General features: G+C 31.3%; 3 protein-coding genes across 3 annotated transcripts; 2 read left to right on the top strand and 1 right to left on the bottom strand.

Moving 5' to 3' along the window:
* Positions 1-451: 451 nt before the first annotated feature.
* Positions 452-4242, bottom strand: LOC126843024 (ubiquitin carboxyl-terminal hydrolase MINDY-3 homolog). Its single transcript, XM_050580319.1, has 8 exons — positions 3924-4242; positions 3722-3858; positions 2704-2852; positions 2519-2630; positions 2305-2458; positions 1406-1543; positions 1158-1317; positions 452-1082 (listed from the first exon to the last, which is right to left on the bottom strand). Exons 1-8 carry the CDS (start codon positions 4033-4035, stop codon positions 776-778), a joined length of 1269 nt encoding a protein of 422 aa, XP_050436276.1. The 5' UTR covers positions 4036-4242; the 3' UTR covers positions 452-775.
* A 291-nt stretch (positions 4243-4533) lies between these two features.
* On the top strand, positions 4534-9449 carry LOC126843023 (cullin-2). Its single transcript, XM_050580318.1, has 11 exons — positions 4534-4676; positions 5987-6331; positions 6392-6680; positions 6740-6906; positions 6980-7211; positions 7305-7691; positions 8106-8333; positions 8399-8465; positions 8532-8731; positions 8814-9011; positions 9075-9449. Exons 1-11 carry the CDS (start codon positions 4558-4560, stop codon positions 9201-9203), a joined length of 2361 nt encoding a protein of 786 aa, XP_050436275.1. The 5' UTR covers positions 4534-4557; the 3' UTR covers positions 9204-9449.
* A 1087-nt stretch (positions 9450-10536) lies between these two features.
* On the top strand, positions 10537-14117 carry LOC126843155 (homeobox protein ARX-like). Its single transcript, XM_050580517.1, has 6 exons — positions 10537-10722; positions 10790-10905; positions 11977-12100; positions 12182-12305; positions 12363-12462; positions 13823-14117. The coding sequence occupies exons 2-6, from the start codon at positions 10794-10796 to the stop codon at positions 14014-14016; spliced, it is 654 nt and encodes a 217-aa protein (XP_050436474.1). The 5' UTR covers positions 10537-10722; positions 10790-10793; the 3' UTR covers positions 14017-14117.
* The last annotated feature ends 404 nt before the right edge of the window (positions 14118-14521 follow it).

Raw genomic sequence — 14521 nt, 5'->3', positions numbered from 1 at the left:
GTATTATAAAATAGTGTACTTAAAATATATTTATTTTGGCAATTTACTTAAAAAATATATATTTATACAGTATATATTCAATCATAAAATCTACACATTTATTTTTGGATGATCTCGACAATCATTCTTATATTTCCTATATTCCTTAACACCTGATAAAAATTTAGGTTTCAGTAGGATAGATCTAGTCTACCTGATGTTCAATGCCACCAGCTAGTATAATATTGTATCCACTCAAAAGTCTAGTCGTGACTATTTGTGCTGATCGCGTGACTATTTTACGACATTATTTTGATAAGGTTCCTAAAAATATTTTATGGCATGGAAAAAATGTAACAGGCAACAATCAATAAAAAAACTATAACTAATGGAATAATAAATTAGTTATATTTATAAACAACATATAATTTTTTACGTTACCAAATGTGTTACTTGGTGGTAGGTATTATAATTATTAGTTTAACAAAATAATAAAATTAATACATTAATATTAAAAATATATATATATATCGCCTAGGAATCGAAAATAAATTTGTCTTGATAAATGAAAAATATACTTTTTAGGTTTACTATGAGCAGACAAATATTATGTAAGATAATAAATCATTTAGCAATGATTAACTAGATCGTGCAAAAAAAAGGGTACACCTATGGAAATCAATGACATTTTCTCGATGAACCCTGTAATACTTTATACAAACTGTTATAAGTGTTTATAAATGTAAATATATATATATATATATATAATATTACAAGTGAAATTATTAGTTGACGGTTAATTAATTGAAGGCGTAACTCCGCCTTTCCATTGTATTTCAATGGACGGCCATTTTGTTTGCAAACACGATTGCAAAATGTTGTCTTCTACTATGCAAATAACATCAGATTCTTGAATCACTGCATTTCCTTCGATATAGGTAACCTTTGAATTTGGGTTAGATCTAGGCTGTCCGTTATAATGAAACACCATAAAGATGTCGGGAGTTTTGTTTTCTTGATCAGAAAAAAACTCGTCCATAAATGACGGCATCAAAATAATACCCAATCCCTCGGAATCGAGCTTTGTTGACATCAAATTTACACTAAAAAAATGAATTAACATTTTAATTGGACCAACTTAAAAAAAAAGTTATTTATTTATTATTTTGTGTACACACTATTCGTCGTCAGACACTAGGTCAAGTTTTTCTAACAAAGGTTTCAAACACTGTGTGCTTATAAAATTATTTCCGTCCTGATCAAACAACTTGAATGTTCTCCGCGCGATATCGGCTTGAGTTTCTTTGCTCACCAAGTTTTGATCAAATGAAAATAACACTAAACAAACAACATGCAATCAATTTCACTAATTTTTTTATACAACAACATATCTTAATTATTATTTATGTATTATTATAATTATTACCGGTAAGATGTGTATCACTACCCAATACCCAAATGGGATTGCACGGATTTTTTAGGTACGTTCCAACTTGACAGTACCTTAAGTGTTCCAATAACGACATGAACCCAATTTCACTTTGTTTTTCTATACCTTGTAACTCTATTAAGAAAGAAAAAAATTCAATATGTAACATAATTTGATTAAAATACACTATTATCTACGTAGATCAATAATTTTGAATTGGCAAGTTTTTATAGGTAACATAAATTTTGGTACTTGGTATACACTAATATCGAGGACAAATTTAACACTAACCCAATACTATATTACGTTTTGAATTATAAAAAATTCTGTATTTTAAGAACATTCTTTATGTTAACAAAAAAATTGATCGTCTTAATTGCAACATGTAACCATACAAAATTAAAATCAGAATTAAGTTTATGTTCTTTTGTGTTAATATCAAAAACTGAAAATTCTAAATTAGGTAATTCTTAGACCAGCCAGACAAACGTAACATAGAAAAATAAAATAAAAATTTTATTTGAAATATACTTTTGCAAATTATCCAGTTAAACTGCAAAACGCTAAAAAACCACAAAATTTACAATTTTGGAGGATATTAAAAAAATTAATTCTGAATTTTACAGTACTTTATAAAAGAAAAATATATTTCTTTTTAGTCAAAAAATGTAAAGTACATTTTTAGCCTTTTGCTAAAATGTCTAGTTGATGACTTAATACGCTCATCTTATGCAAGGTTGCCATAGGTTTGGCTACTTTTATAGACAATCATTAAATAAATTGTTAGACTTAAACAAATATACAATACTCACTGGGTTTTATTTGCTAACTCTATGATTGTAATACATCTATACTAATATTTGTTATATTTTCATAAAATTATAACTAGTACTCACTCATTCCAGCTACGACTTGAACATTGTTGAAAACATTAGAAACTGCTTGTCCCGTTATCATCATATTGATCAAGCTCTGACTACCGTAACCAAATTCTTTATCAATCAATGGCACTTCAAGATCGCTAATTTCGTCTTTTAATTTCACTAAACCCTAATTAATGAAATTTCATATACAATATTTGGTTTTCAGCATTTTACCTCATAAAGTTACCTTAGAATGCATAACTGTATACAAGAACAATAAAATACCGAATGTGTCACGCATGAAACTAATCCGTTCATTGAAAAACGCTTCGATACAATCTTTGTTGACTCTTTCTACCCTAACAATTGCATGAAATACACATGTTGTTAAATGTTAACTTGAAATTCACTTGCCAAATAAATATAGCATACTTAAGCATAGAATGGAATCGGCTATGTTCAAGGCATGCTTCCTTAGTGTCGATATGTACAAATTTCAATTGGTCACGTCCAGCCGTTGCTTGGCATAGAATATCACAGGCAGCTTTAGTCAGAAGAAGGTTTTGTTCGTCATTTTCCACCTATACAGATAAATTGTTTTTTGGTGAATTCCTTGTTTCATGATATAGCTTAGGGTCTATTTTATTGTAAATAGTAATTAAAAACAGATGTTCGATTAGAAGTTTTGATTGATCATAATTGAAAATCAACATTTGATAAACATAAGATTTTAAAAAATTCCTTTTATAATCAATTTTTAATGAAAAAGATTTTTTATTCAATAAAATATAGACCGTCCATATCATATCTAGAAAAAAGTCTGTCATTAGCGCTGAAGATGACAACATTATTTCCAAAATACGTATACGCAGAGAGTGCATTATATTATGGTTAAGGGTTTTAAATATTAATTTCTTTATTTTGGCATAACTGCTTATCTAATTGACTAAGCTTGACTTAAGCGGCCATTAGTATAATTGAAGCGATGGACCGTATCGGAATAAATAACTAGGCCATAATTGCTAAGCCAAATCTACATTGCAGCACAAAATTTTAGCAAACGTTTGTCAAATGTGTAGGTTTGTGAGAAAAAATGTCTTTGATGTTTGGATGTACTGACAGAGCACGAAACATTGGCTCAAGCATGTGAGTTTTGAATGGCAGTGTAGAATCTGCTAAGGTGTCTAAAGTTCTATATCGTCATTAACGTCATCAGCCTAGTCTTCTATACCTGTTCGCCGAGAGAGCATGCCGCGACCCGACGAAAATGGGCGGTTCTGCGCATCCCCCCGTAGTACCCAGTGTGACTAGCGTTCCCCCCAAGTCCGCCCTGTCTGCCAGCCTTAGTCTTCAGTCTACATGCCCAAACCCGGCATACTCTCTCAGCGAACGGGGTATAGGCTATTTGTGCAAAATTGTTACGACCAATTAATGTAATAATTATAATTACCGTTTTCCAATTGTCATTCACAGACTTGTTTTTGACGATATTTTTGACTATGTAAGCTTGCATTGGTGCTAGGACGGCACAGGGACCTCCTTCGTACTGCACCAAAGCGGTGGGCTCGTCATCACTGAAGCTAAACCCTGAGAACCGCCGTCAAAACAAATTAATGATATTTACATACTAATCGCATACGACCAGCACTTACCCTGTGTCCATCTCTGGAATATGTCCTGCCGGACTTGCTGACCCCAAGTGAGTTTTATGATTTCCTCCAACTCAGTATCGACAGTCGTTTGTGGCACCTCAAGCGCCGCCATTGTGTCAGCTCACGGACGACTCATGCCGAAACAAGTAATAAAAAAAAAAGGTTTGTAGATAAATTCAGTTGTTTAGGAAAACTCAATTCCGTTTTTTATTTAGGATTCATGTTTTCCACAACCAACTTTAGTTTTCCCGTGAAATAACTCCATAAGAAAATAAACAAATAATATATCATCAACACAATATAAGTAACATAACCTACAACTATTTTATCAATAATTTGATTTGATTAATGACGATTTTTTTTTTAACATTTATTACGGTTTTGATGTATTAATTCCCTGCTAACAGTTCACACCAGCGGATCGTTTTAAATTTATCGTGAATTTTTTAATTTTTTTTAAGAAAAACACGATTCCTATTCAATACCGCTTGATTAAATTACGTCTTAAGTAATTTAACGAACAGCAAAATATTAATTGCTTTGGCCACACTGTGGCGGACTGCTATTTACCTCCACTATGGCACTATCGTGTTTATTTTGGATAGTAATTTTATCTTCGTTTTGATTCCGCTGCATGCAATCACAAGTTATTGTTCATCATCATCACCCAGCTTCTGAAAGAACTCAACTAACATTGGCCAGACGCTGTACAGATATTGGGATATGGAATAACAGACATTTAAAACGCTTAAGGTACTTAGGTGCAGATTTTTTTAATGTTTAATATTATACTTATCGTTACTGTACACCCAATGTGTCAGAATGCCGTAAAAAGTTACGCAATGAACCTATATCCGCACAACATACGACCTCAATGTTGACAAATATGGTATCAAACTTACTGTGTTATTCATACGACTAAACAACTGCTTTCTTACGTTAATATTCATAACAATGATTCTATGTAGTTTCTGTCCAATTAATTTCCATTATATTATAACGTTATTGGTTTTTGTTAAATTTTAAATACAACGCATTTTTTTCTATGTAGTTTTTCTTATGATAACTCAAAACCAGTATACAATGGTATTAATACTTTATTGTTTTTGATTATTATAAAATCTATTTTTTTTTTTTTTGTTAATGTATTTTTTAATATTTAGGTATACGTACAATTTTTTCATTTCTACCAAGTAAAGTGTTGTATGTTTATGTTAAAACTGAATCTTAAGGAGGCATTTTAAGAAAAGTACAAAGAATTGTATATGACTGTTTTTTGGATGTATTTATAGTAATATAACCTTGGTCAAAACGATTATTGACATGAAGTTTACAAACAGATAAATTATGCATGCGCTATTGTTCTAATTTAATATTAATTTAGTTTTTATAGGAACACACAATGGTTGGGTTAGGGCCAATAATTGCTGTTGACATTTAGTTGATGATAATTATCACTAAGTAATTATGGACATAATATTACATGTTATGTGTTTAGAGCTGTTTTGCTACCTATATATTGAATCCCAAAATTAGTGGCATATTTCAAATAATTTAATTCAAAATTGTTGTTTTCAGTACATATTTTACCTAAATGTTTTTACTGTAATTTGATAAAGAAAGGGAAGGGCTTCTTTTTTTTGCCTAATTGTGATAAATATAATAACCCATTATGAAATCTCTAGAAGGTGTGAAATTACATCAAGTACTGTAAACAAGTGTAAAGAAAACTTTAAAATTGTCATTTTGTACATTTTTTTTAGTTGTACTTAACACTGCATAATTACTATGTAAATTAATTAAATTATATGTTAGAGTGCCCTACACTTTATTCAGTTAGATTTTATTATTCCATGCAATTTTTATTTGTACTAATTTAATAGTAGAAATATTATTTAAAAAGTCATATTATGTAATATGTCAATAAAATTGAAAATAATATTGCTTTCTACAATTTGAAGCCTAAGATGGAAGAAAAAAACTACAAGTTAAGATACTTGTAGTTTTTTTGTAAATTTGCAACAATTAATAATTATTAATTAAAATTATTTTTTTTTTTTTAGGTGCTACGTTAGTTTATATTTTATCATGTCGCTTAAACCAAAACCAATCAATTTTACTGAAAAATGGAACACTCTTCAAGAGACCGTGAAAGGTGTTATAACTTTAGATCGAGTACCGAGAGATGCATGGAATGAACGCTTTAACGATGTTTATTCTATGTGTGTGGCATTCCCCGAGCCCCTCGGAGATCAGCTTTATGAATCTACAAAGTTATTCCTCGAAGACCACGTTCTCGAACTGCTGTCCATTATTCAAAGCGGAGGCACTGCCAACCTTTTACAAAATTATTATATGTATTGGCAAAAGTACAGCAAAGGTGTCAAGTATCTCCATTCACTCTACCAGTATGTACTTTTTTTTATTATACAGAGTTCAAAAACATGCAACATGTCTATAATGTGTAGGTATCTGAACAACCAGCATATCAGAAAGCACAAATTATCCGAGGCAGAAGTTTTATATGGAAACATTACTCCAGACGCAACTGAACAAATGGAAGTCGGAGAGTTGGGACTTGACGTATGGAAGCATAATATGATTGTGCCGCTCAAAGAGAGTATGCTCGGGTTATTACTTGATGAATTCGACAAACAAAGACAGAATATTTCTACGACTACTTCCTTAGATATAATTGCTGGTGTAATCGATTCATTTGTGGTCGTTCAAGAATTCAGAAAGAAATATCCACTAGAGGTAAGTAAATACTTTTCTGATAGGTATTCTGGTACAATTTTTCAATATTTATGTTTCAGCTGTATCAAAGCTATTTTGAAAGACCTTTTTTGGAACAAAGCAGTGAGCACTTCAAACGCGAAGCGGCTCGCCTGCTTCAAGAATGTTCTGTCTCGGAATACATGGTGAAGGTTTTGCAAATCCTCAAAGAAGAAGGAATCAGATCAAAAAAATATCTTCACGACAGGTAAAATATTTCAGATTTAAATTTATGTGCAATTCACAATAGTTATAGTTATAATTAAATATTTATGTTATAGCACTTACATAAAAGTTCGTGAACGATGTCGTCAGCATATGGTTGGTGATCATTTAGAATTTTTACATAGTGAATGCGAATCTATGGTCAAAGAAGAACGCCGTGAAGATATGCATAATATTTACTTACTTTTACGTGAAGTCAAGGACGGAATGAATTCGTTGGTGGATATTTTCCGAGAACATATTAAACAACATGGAATTAAAGTTATCGAGATGTTGAAACAAGAACAAGTATGTTTTGTGTAATTAATAGTACTAAGCACCTTTGTACTAACTGACTAGTTTCTTAAATGTGGTATATTTTGATAAAAATTATGTCAACAGATTTACGTGCACTTTGTGGAAGAAGTTTTGGCTGTCCACAAAAAGTATAAATCCATGGTAGTCGATGTATTTGAAAATGATTTATCTTTTAGTGGAGCCTTGGATAAGGCTTTTACTGTAATTATTAACTATAAGCAAGCAAAGAATCAGCCTTCTAAATCTCCTGAATATTTGTCGAAATACTGTGACAATTTGTTAAAAAAATCATCCAAAGGCATGTCTGAAACAGAAATTGATGATAAACTGTCACAGTCAATTACTATATTCAAATATATCGACGACAAAGATGTTTTTCAACGATTTTACCAAAGACATCTTGCTAAACGTTTAATTCACCAGCAAAGTCAGTCCATGGATGGCGAAGAAGGAATGATTAATAAACTGAAAGTAAGATATTACTTTCATATTTTCTGACAACTTGTAATATATGTTTTACCTTGGATGCGAAGCTGAAAAGGTATTGTTTTTGCAATGATGTATTTTAAATTTTCTACTTTGTGATTAAACTCTAATTAACTTTTTGTCACTAGACTGATTTCTTTATGTAGCAAGTGTTTGTATCATAAATCTTTCAGGAAATGTACTTCAATACATCAACATGAAGTTAAAATTCTTTCTTCGTATGCATTTTTTGGGGCAGTATTATGATTGGAGGGGGGGAGGTTGGCTATTAATTGACTATAGCGATTTATCACTTTCAGTTATAGATAATATTTCTTAAAGACTTAAAAGACCTCTTTGATTCTAATATGTCTGACCCCACTGTGCTGCCTTTTGTTGATAATTTAATTTATGTTTTAGCAAGCATGTGGTTACGAATTCACAAATAAATTGCATAGAATGTTCACTGACATCAGAGTGTCGGAAGGATTAAATACAAAATTCCAGAATGAATTTTTACCGGCTTCTGGAGGAGAATTAAATGTTTCTTTCTCTATGTATGTTTTACAAACCGGAGCTTGGCCTCTTGGAGCATCTTCTGTGTCGTCATTTGTCATTCCCGAACAACTAATACCTTGTATGCAATATGTAAGTTTTTTTTTTGTTAAGTTTATTTATTTACACAATGCTAGTAATTATTTGTCATTATTTAGTTTGAAGAATTTTACAAAAAAAAATTTAATGGTCGAAAATTAACTTGGCTTCATCACCACTGTCAAGGTAATAGTTATTAATAAATCCTCACAATACTTTTTTATTTAATTCAAAAAACACATCTATTTACAGGTGAGTTGAAGTTGAACTATTCACAAAAAGTGTATTTGGTCACTATGCAAACATTTCAGATGGCTATCATGTTATTGTTTGAAAACCTAGACTCGTTAAAATACTCAGAAATACAAGAGTTGCTCCAACTCTCGAATGACCAATTTCAAAAACACATCAACAGTCTTGTAGAGTGTAAGCTCTTATTGCTCGATGGTGATGTAAGTATATTTGTGCAGCCGATAAATGCAATCCAAACCTCTGCTATACTTATGTATCTGATGTAACAAAATCAATTTGTAGACTGTGTCATTAAATACGTCATACTCAAATAAGCGTACAAAATTACGTATAACTGCCGCTCTTCAAAAAGACACACCTCAAGAAATTGAGCAAACGGTCAATTCTGTTGAAGACGATAGGAAAACATACCTGCAAGCAGCTATTGTACGAATTATGAAGGCACGTAAAGTACTAAGACACAATCAACTAGTAAATGAAGTGAGTACAATTCATTAGGAATTTGGTTATGTTTGAATATAATAAATGTGTGGCAATTTTTAGATATTATCTCAATCAACATCGTTCGCACCTTCTATTGCATTAATAAAAAAATCCATTGAGACATTAATTGATAAAGGTTACCTGGAGCGTACGCCAAACTCATCTGATGGATATAGTTATGTTGCGTAGTAAATTAATAATTATGTATTTTTTTTTTTTTTATAAGTCAATTTCTTCTGCTGTTCAATAAACCAAAACCGGTTTTTTTTGTACATAATAATTAGTACTCTAAATTATGTTATAAATTTTTGTTATATACTGTGTAACTATAATCTATAAATTGAATAGGTAATTTAGTATTTACATTTTTTTTTTTTTTTTTTAAATAACGGTGCAAATACTATAATTACATATATATTGTTATCCTAACGCCATGTGTTGTAGCTGTCTTCGATATCTTATTGAAAAACTTTTAATAGTAATAAATACTCATACTAATTACATGTTATACAATGAATAGTTTTAATTCAATTTTATAATATAATTTAAAAAATCTACACCTTGGTCTGTAGATTTTTATCTACTATTTAAATAAATGTTATTAAATCTAAAGAATATTAACGTTTCACAACAATACACATATTTATTGCTCTCTGTTGAATATTGTTTGTTAGAGTAGTCTTTAAACCAATCGTTCTCTCACCGCTATGACTAAGCAATGAGTTCGTAAAGCTTGCTCTCATATTAATATGTGAATACATAGAAAGAAAAAATTATTGACACTTAATTGCAGTTCTTAAGAATAACCAGCAGATTTTTAAGTCCAGCTAATGTTTGGTATTTAACCAAAAATATGGATTTAATTGGCTTTAACTTGCATACATAACCAAAAAACTTAACTGGGTCAGATTTTTTTTTTTACTGGATTAGAGCCAACTGCTTATTTTTAAATTGTCATAATATGCAAGTACACCTAAATACTATATATTTTACCTGCAATAAACCTAAAATTGGCCAAAACGATAAATTTACACCGCGAAAGTATGTTTCAACTTTTTAGTAAAAATGTTCAAACTTTTAATTTCTCGCAAAATTAGATGTATAATGGTTTATTACAAATGAAAATGTACGCAATATTTTATTAGTAATGGCCAAATTTAATTTCCGGGCTATTATGTCGTTGACAAACGTTTTTTTGTTAATTTCGTTTTTTTAACATCTCGTGGTAATTTTTTATCGTTAAGGGTTTTAAATATTTTATCTCGTGGTAGTCGCATATTATAATAACTCATATGGAATATTAAGTTGACTGTAGAGACATAAGACATACCGTCATAGGCTCGATATTCTATATTCATAATTCTAAGGTTACACATATTATTGTTAGAATGAAAAGAAAAAAAATCAATGTGTTATGCAAGAGAATCGTCGACCGAATCCGCTGGTACTAATCAGCGGCGCACTTGTACTGCTTCTGTAGAAGCTCAAAAGTTCGGATCAGCTATCCTTCGTAGACCAACATAGAACAAACGTGTTCATGTGGTACTTAACGCCTGATATAACGCGCCCTAGATTTGGCGGGCGGCAAAAACCCAACAATGTTGTGCGTATCGTCGTCCTAACCGAATTAACACTCATTTAATTATAATAATATACACGCAGTTCCAGTAGTGATTTGTTATAATTAAATTTACCGCGGCGCTCACAGGTCAGTAGTGCTATTTGTATTATCATTTTATAGTAGCGTCCGTAAAAACCTACCATGGGGTGTTTAGGGGTATGGAAGATAAGGCGATTTTGGACATTTCGGATTTGCGGTGTACCGAATCCGATTCCGGCAGCACGTCGGCACTCGACGGTCTACTTGGAGCGGCCGCGCCTCGTTACAACGGTATACTTACCTACCGAAGGCGCACTTCCTATACCAAACAGAGTTGGACAAAATTCGGATTTTGAAAACCCAAATTCTTAGGACAATGCGAGTCGTAACACTATTTTTAACAGAAAATGTCTATTTTAATTGTTAAGAAACGTTTCCTTTAGGGGCTGAGGCGGATTGGCCCACAGGAAAAGAGGGATTCTGCTTGTGAGCTCTCGTCTATCTCGGTGGCCCCCAAAGTATCATTATATTTCAAAATAAAATTAATTCACTAGCGAAGCCAGCAAATTTGTCCCCATATTGTGGCCCCTTGAAAATATTTCCCTGTTACAAAAAAACTACAAATCCACCCGTGTTCAGAGGAAACAGCATTGAGCCTTAATGACCCGTTAAGATTAAAACATTTTTTTAAAAAGGAGCGCACCACGAATTACCCGGTTAGGCAGCATAAACAACTCTATAACAATCAAAACAAAGGTCCAATTAATTTCATTTATATATTTAAATACAATATATTTTAATACAAGACATATGTATGTACGAATTAAGATTTAGGGTGTTCCTCATATATCATGGCCAAATGAGTTAAATAAATCATCTAAATTTTTGGGATTCTTATTTGAATCCATTTGTTTTTCTGTTTGACATGAATATGCATAATACATTTAAATACAAATACATTTTTAACAATTTTTTACTTAAAAAGGTTTAGAATAAAGTGCAAATATGTGCCTATGCCTATGATCTTTCATAGGTCTAATTAATCAATTTCAAAATTCATCAAATCGGTCATCAACTATCCATTGCAATCTGATTACAATATAGTTTGTTAGGACAAAATGAATCAGTTGATCGCCTTTCCAACAGAATCAGTTTTTTTCTCAAATGGCCAACTTATTGTGAGACAACTAAACAAATAACTGCAGAGCAGAAAACCTCATATTCCGGTCCCCTTACAGTCCCTGATTTTAAAGCATTTTTTTTTTTAATTTGGTATATTCAAAATTCTGAAAATCCGCATTTTGCTCGACTCTGTCGTGTGATTTTCCCTTGACAAACTTTCAAACAGTAATACTATTTTAGACTACGAATGTGAAGTCAGAAGCCCGTCAGAACGATGTGACGACAACGACCAGTCGTCCGGTTCGTTGAGTGCCGATCAAAATGTCTGCATGGGCAATGTAAAGCGGAAACAACGCAGATACAGGCAAGTATTATCTAAGTATAGTATTGTAAGTTTTTCGAACGAAATTCGTTGTTACATAAACTTTTTACTCGTAAAACACAGAACCACTTTTACAAACTTCCAACTGGAAGAATTAGAAAACTCTTTTCAAAAAACACATTATCCAGACGTGTTTTTTCGTGAAGAGTTAGCAATGAAAATTGACTTGACCGAAGCTAGAGTACAAGTAAGTCATTTGAATGTTTTTAAATACATTTTTTTTTCTTAATGGTTTGTTTTTTAGGTATGGTTTCAGAATCGCAGAGCTAAATGGCGCAAACAAGAAAAAAGTTTAATCGGTCAACATCAACAACACGAACAAACCATAAATCCTTGTTTATCAGGTTTGGGACACTCGAGGGCTGAGGCATACGTTTATTTTATTTTTATAAATATACATGATATAATATTTTTATTTAATAACTGAATCGGGTACGGTAGGTTTATTAAAACGAAACGCATAGATTTATTATTATAGTTATTCGGTCTCCATTTCTTGTTTTAGTAATAGATCCAAAATCCAAAAATAGTATATTTTCTCGTACATGGTAATTTTTCCACTAATTTTTTTTAACATTTTTTATTCCAACAATTATAATGTTATATTATATACAGCCTAATATATATAAATATTGGAAAATTGACTGTCATACCAATAAGGAACTACAACCCCGAGTGTGAGTTTTATGGGGGAGGGGGCAAGGGGTCTACTGATCTCCCCTAGGTCTTTTTAATTATATGCAGAGTTTATCCAAGTTTAAATTCATACAGACTTCAATACATTTTTTTATTAAAATTACGTCACTCCCGTAAATTAAGATCCGAGTACATCCTTAGCTAACTTCAAATAATATTCCTGTACCTATTAAATAAAACATAATATTAAAATTTAAAGCTTTAAAAATGAAAGTGATAATTTAATTAATTTCACAACAATATTCCTAGAAACAGCTCATTTAATATAACACCAAAAAATATATTTGCCACTAATACAAATTTCTTAGCCATTTCTTCTATTCATAAATTAAGAGGGCATCGCACTGCCCATTTTTAAGGAGTAAAGTATTAGCAATTTTTTACAAAATCTTAATTTAAAGGTTAAACTGTGATGTGTAGTCAATACTTAATAGTTCAATAACCAGGACTCTATTTTGGTAGTTTATTTATTTTTTGGACTACCACAGCATCCTTGAAAGCGTTTTAAAAATGTTTTTTCATCTTTACATGTTTAAGCAAACTGAAAATAACTCGCTTAAGTTTGATTTTAGAGTAAAAGCACCCATTATAAAATTAAAAGAGAACAATATTCCGGAAGGCAAGACGGTGCGTTTTTTTCATTATTCCAAGTACAACGCTCAATACATAGTTTAGAAATAAAGACTATTTTAACATTTTTAAATGACTGTAACTTTTCAAAAAATACATTTTTTTTTAAAACGCACCGTTTTGCCCTCCGAAATATTGTTCTATTTTAATTTTATAATGGGTGCTTTTACTCTAATACCAAAATTAAGCGAGTTATTTTCAGTTGGCGTAAACATGTTTTTACCACTGAAAATCACCGGTGCGACACCCTCTTAAGATGTATTTATTGTATAATATGTATGTTATTTATAAATTGAACGTCAGTTTGTATATTAGTAAAGTCGCATCAGTTCATATGAAAATGATTTAAGTTTTTTTTAATATTTTTACTTTTGGTAGATAATCAGATGTTTGGAACCACTTCGAGCTTGCTTCCTCAGCCCGATTGGAACAGTTTCTGTTCATACAACTCATTTCAGTCGCCCTCGACGTTTGATAAGGACTTACAAGCAATCGATATCGACAATGATCTACTTCGGTTCAAAACTAGAGAAATTCATGAAGATGACATGCTTATGACGCCTCCGTCATAGACAACAGTTATTGTCATTCGCCTATTGGTTATGTGATTTGTTGAATGCAAACATATTGTTAATTAAAATATTATTATACATGTATAGTGTATACACCTTTTGTATGTCTCTCATTTATTTCATTTTACCATTAATTTTATATTATTAGATTACAAAATCAGTGATATCACAAACACCAAATATATTAAGAGTTATCTGATTCAGAATTCAATTTCATATGATTTATACGCACTGTACACGCTATTGTTCTTCTTCTACTTTTGATTGAATAGAATTACTGAATAATAGCTAGATTAATAGAACAATAGCCACCTATTATACGACTTGCGAGTAGACTAAGTTGATTTTAAAACTCCAAAGGCCATTCTGCATTCATCCTTTCACTTTGCTTTTCTGGATATTAGACTTCTGTAACTTTAGCATTTGAGAATGAATGAGATAATCGAGATATTTGATGGGAGTGTCATTCTGTTACATCTGTTACGATGTAGAACAATAAGCATAA

Source organism: Adelges cooleyi, unplaced genomic scaffold (assembly GCF_023614345.1).
Source record: "Adelges cooleyi isolate 19-005CV unplaced genomic scaffold, UGA_ACOO_1.1 ACOO_flye_CR_arks_rails_tigmint_CR_PRNA_574, whole genome shotgun sequence".
In the NCBI taxonomy this organism is placed as follows: domain Eukaryota; kingdom Metazoa; phylum Arthropoda; class Insecta; order Hemiptera; family Adelgidae; genus Adelges; species Adelges cooleyi.
The sequence above is the reverse complement of the archived record's forward strand: the minus strand, read 5'-3'. Positions and strand labels throughout refer to the sequence as shown.

Coding starts and splice junctions, on each gene's coding strand:
- LOC126843024 (XM_050580319.1), bottom strand. CDS start 4,035: ATGGCGGCGCTTGAGGTGCCACAAACGACTGTCGATACTGAGTTGGAG. Junction 3,859..3,923: donor ATTCCAGAGATGGACACAGG/GTAAGTGCTGGT, acceptor GGCGGTTCTCAG/GGTTTAGCTTCAGTGATGAC. Junction 2,853..3,721: donor TGAATGACAATTGGAAAACG/GTAATTATAATT, acceptor TTATCTGTATAG/GTGGAAAATGACGAACAAAA.
- LOC126843023 (XM_050580318.1), top strand. CDS start 4,558: ATGCAATCACAAGTTATTGTTCATCATCATCACCCAGCTTCTGAAAGA. Junction 7,692..8,105: donor GAATGATTAATAAACTGAAA/GTAAGATATTAC, acceptor TTTATGTTTTAG/CAAGCATGTGGTTACGAATT. Junction 8,466..8,531: donor GCTTCATCACCACTGTCAAG/GTAATAGTTATT, acceptor ATCTATTTACAG/GTGAGTTGAAGTTGAACTAT.
- LOC126843155 (XM_050580517.1), top strand. CDS start 10,794: ATGGAAGATAAGGCGATTTTGGACATTTCGGATTTGCGGTGTACCGAA. Junction 12,306..12,362: donor TGACCGAAGCTAGAGTACAA/GTAAGTCATTTG, acceptor TTTGTTTTTTAG/GTATGGTTTCAGAATCGCAG. Junction 12,463..13,822: donor CATAAATCCTTGTTTATCAG/GTTTGGGACACT, acceptor TACTTTTGGTAG/ATAATCAGATGTTTGGAACC.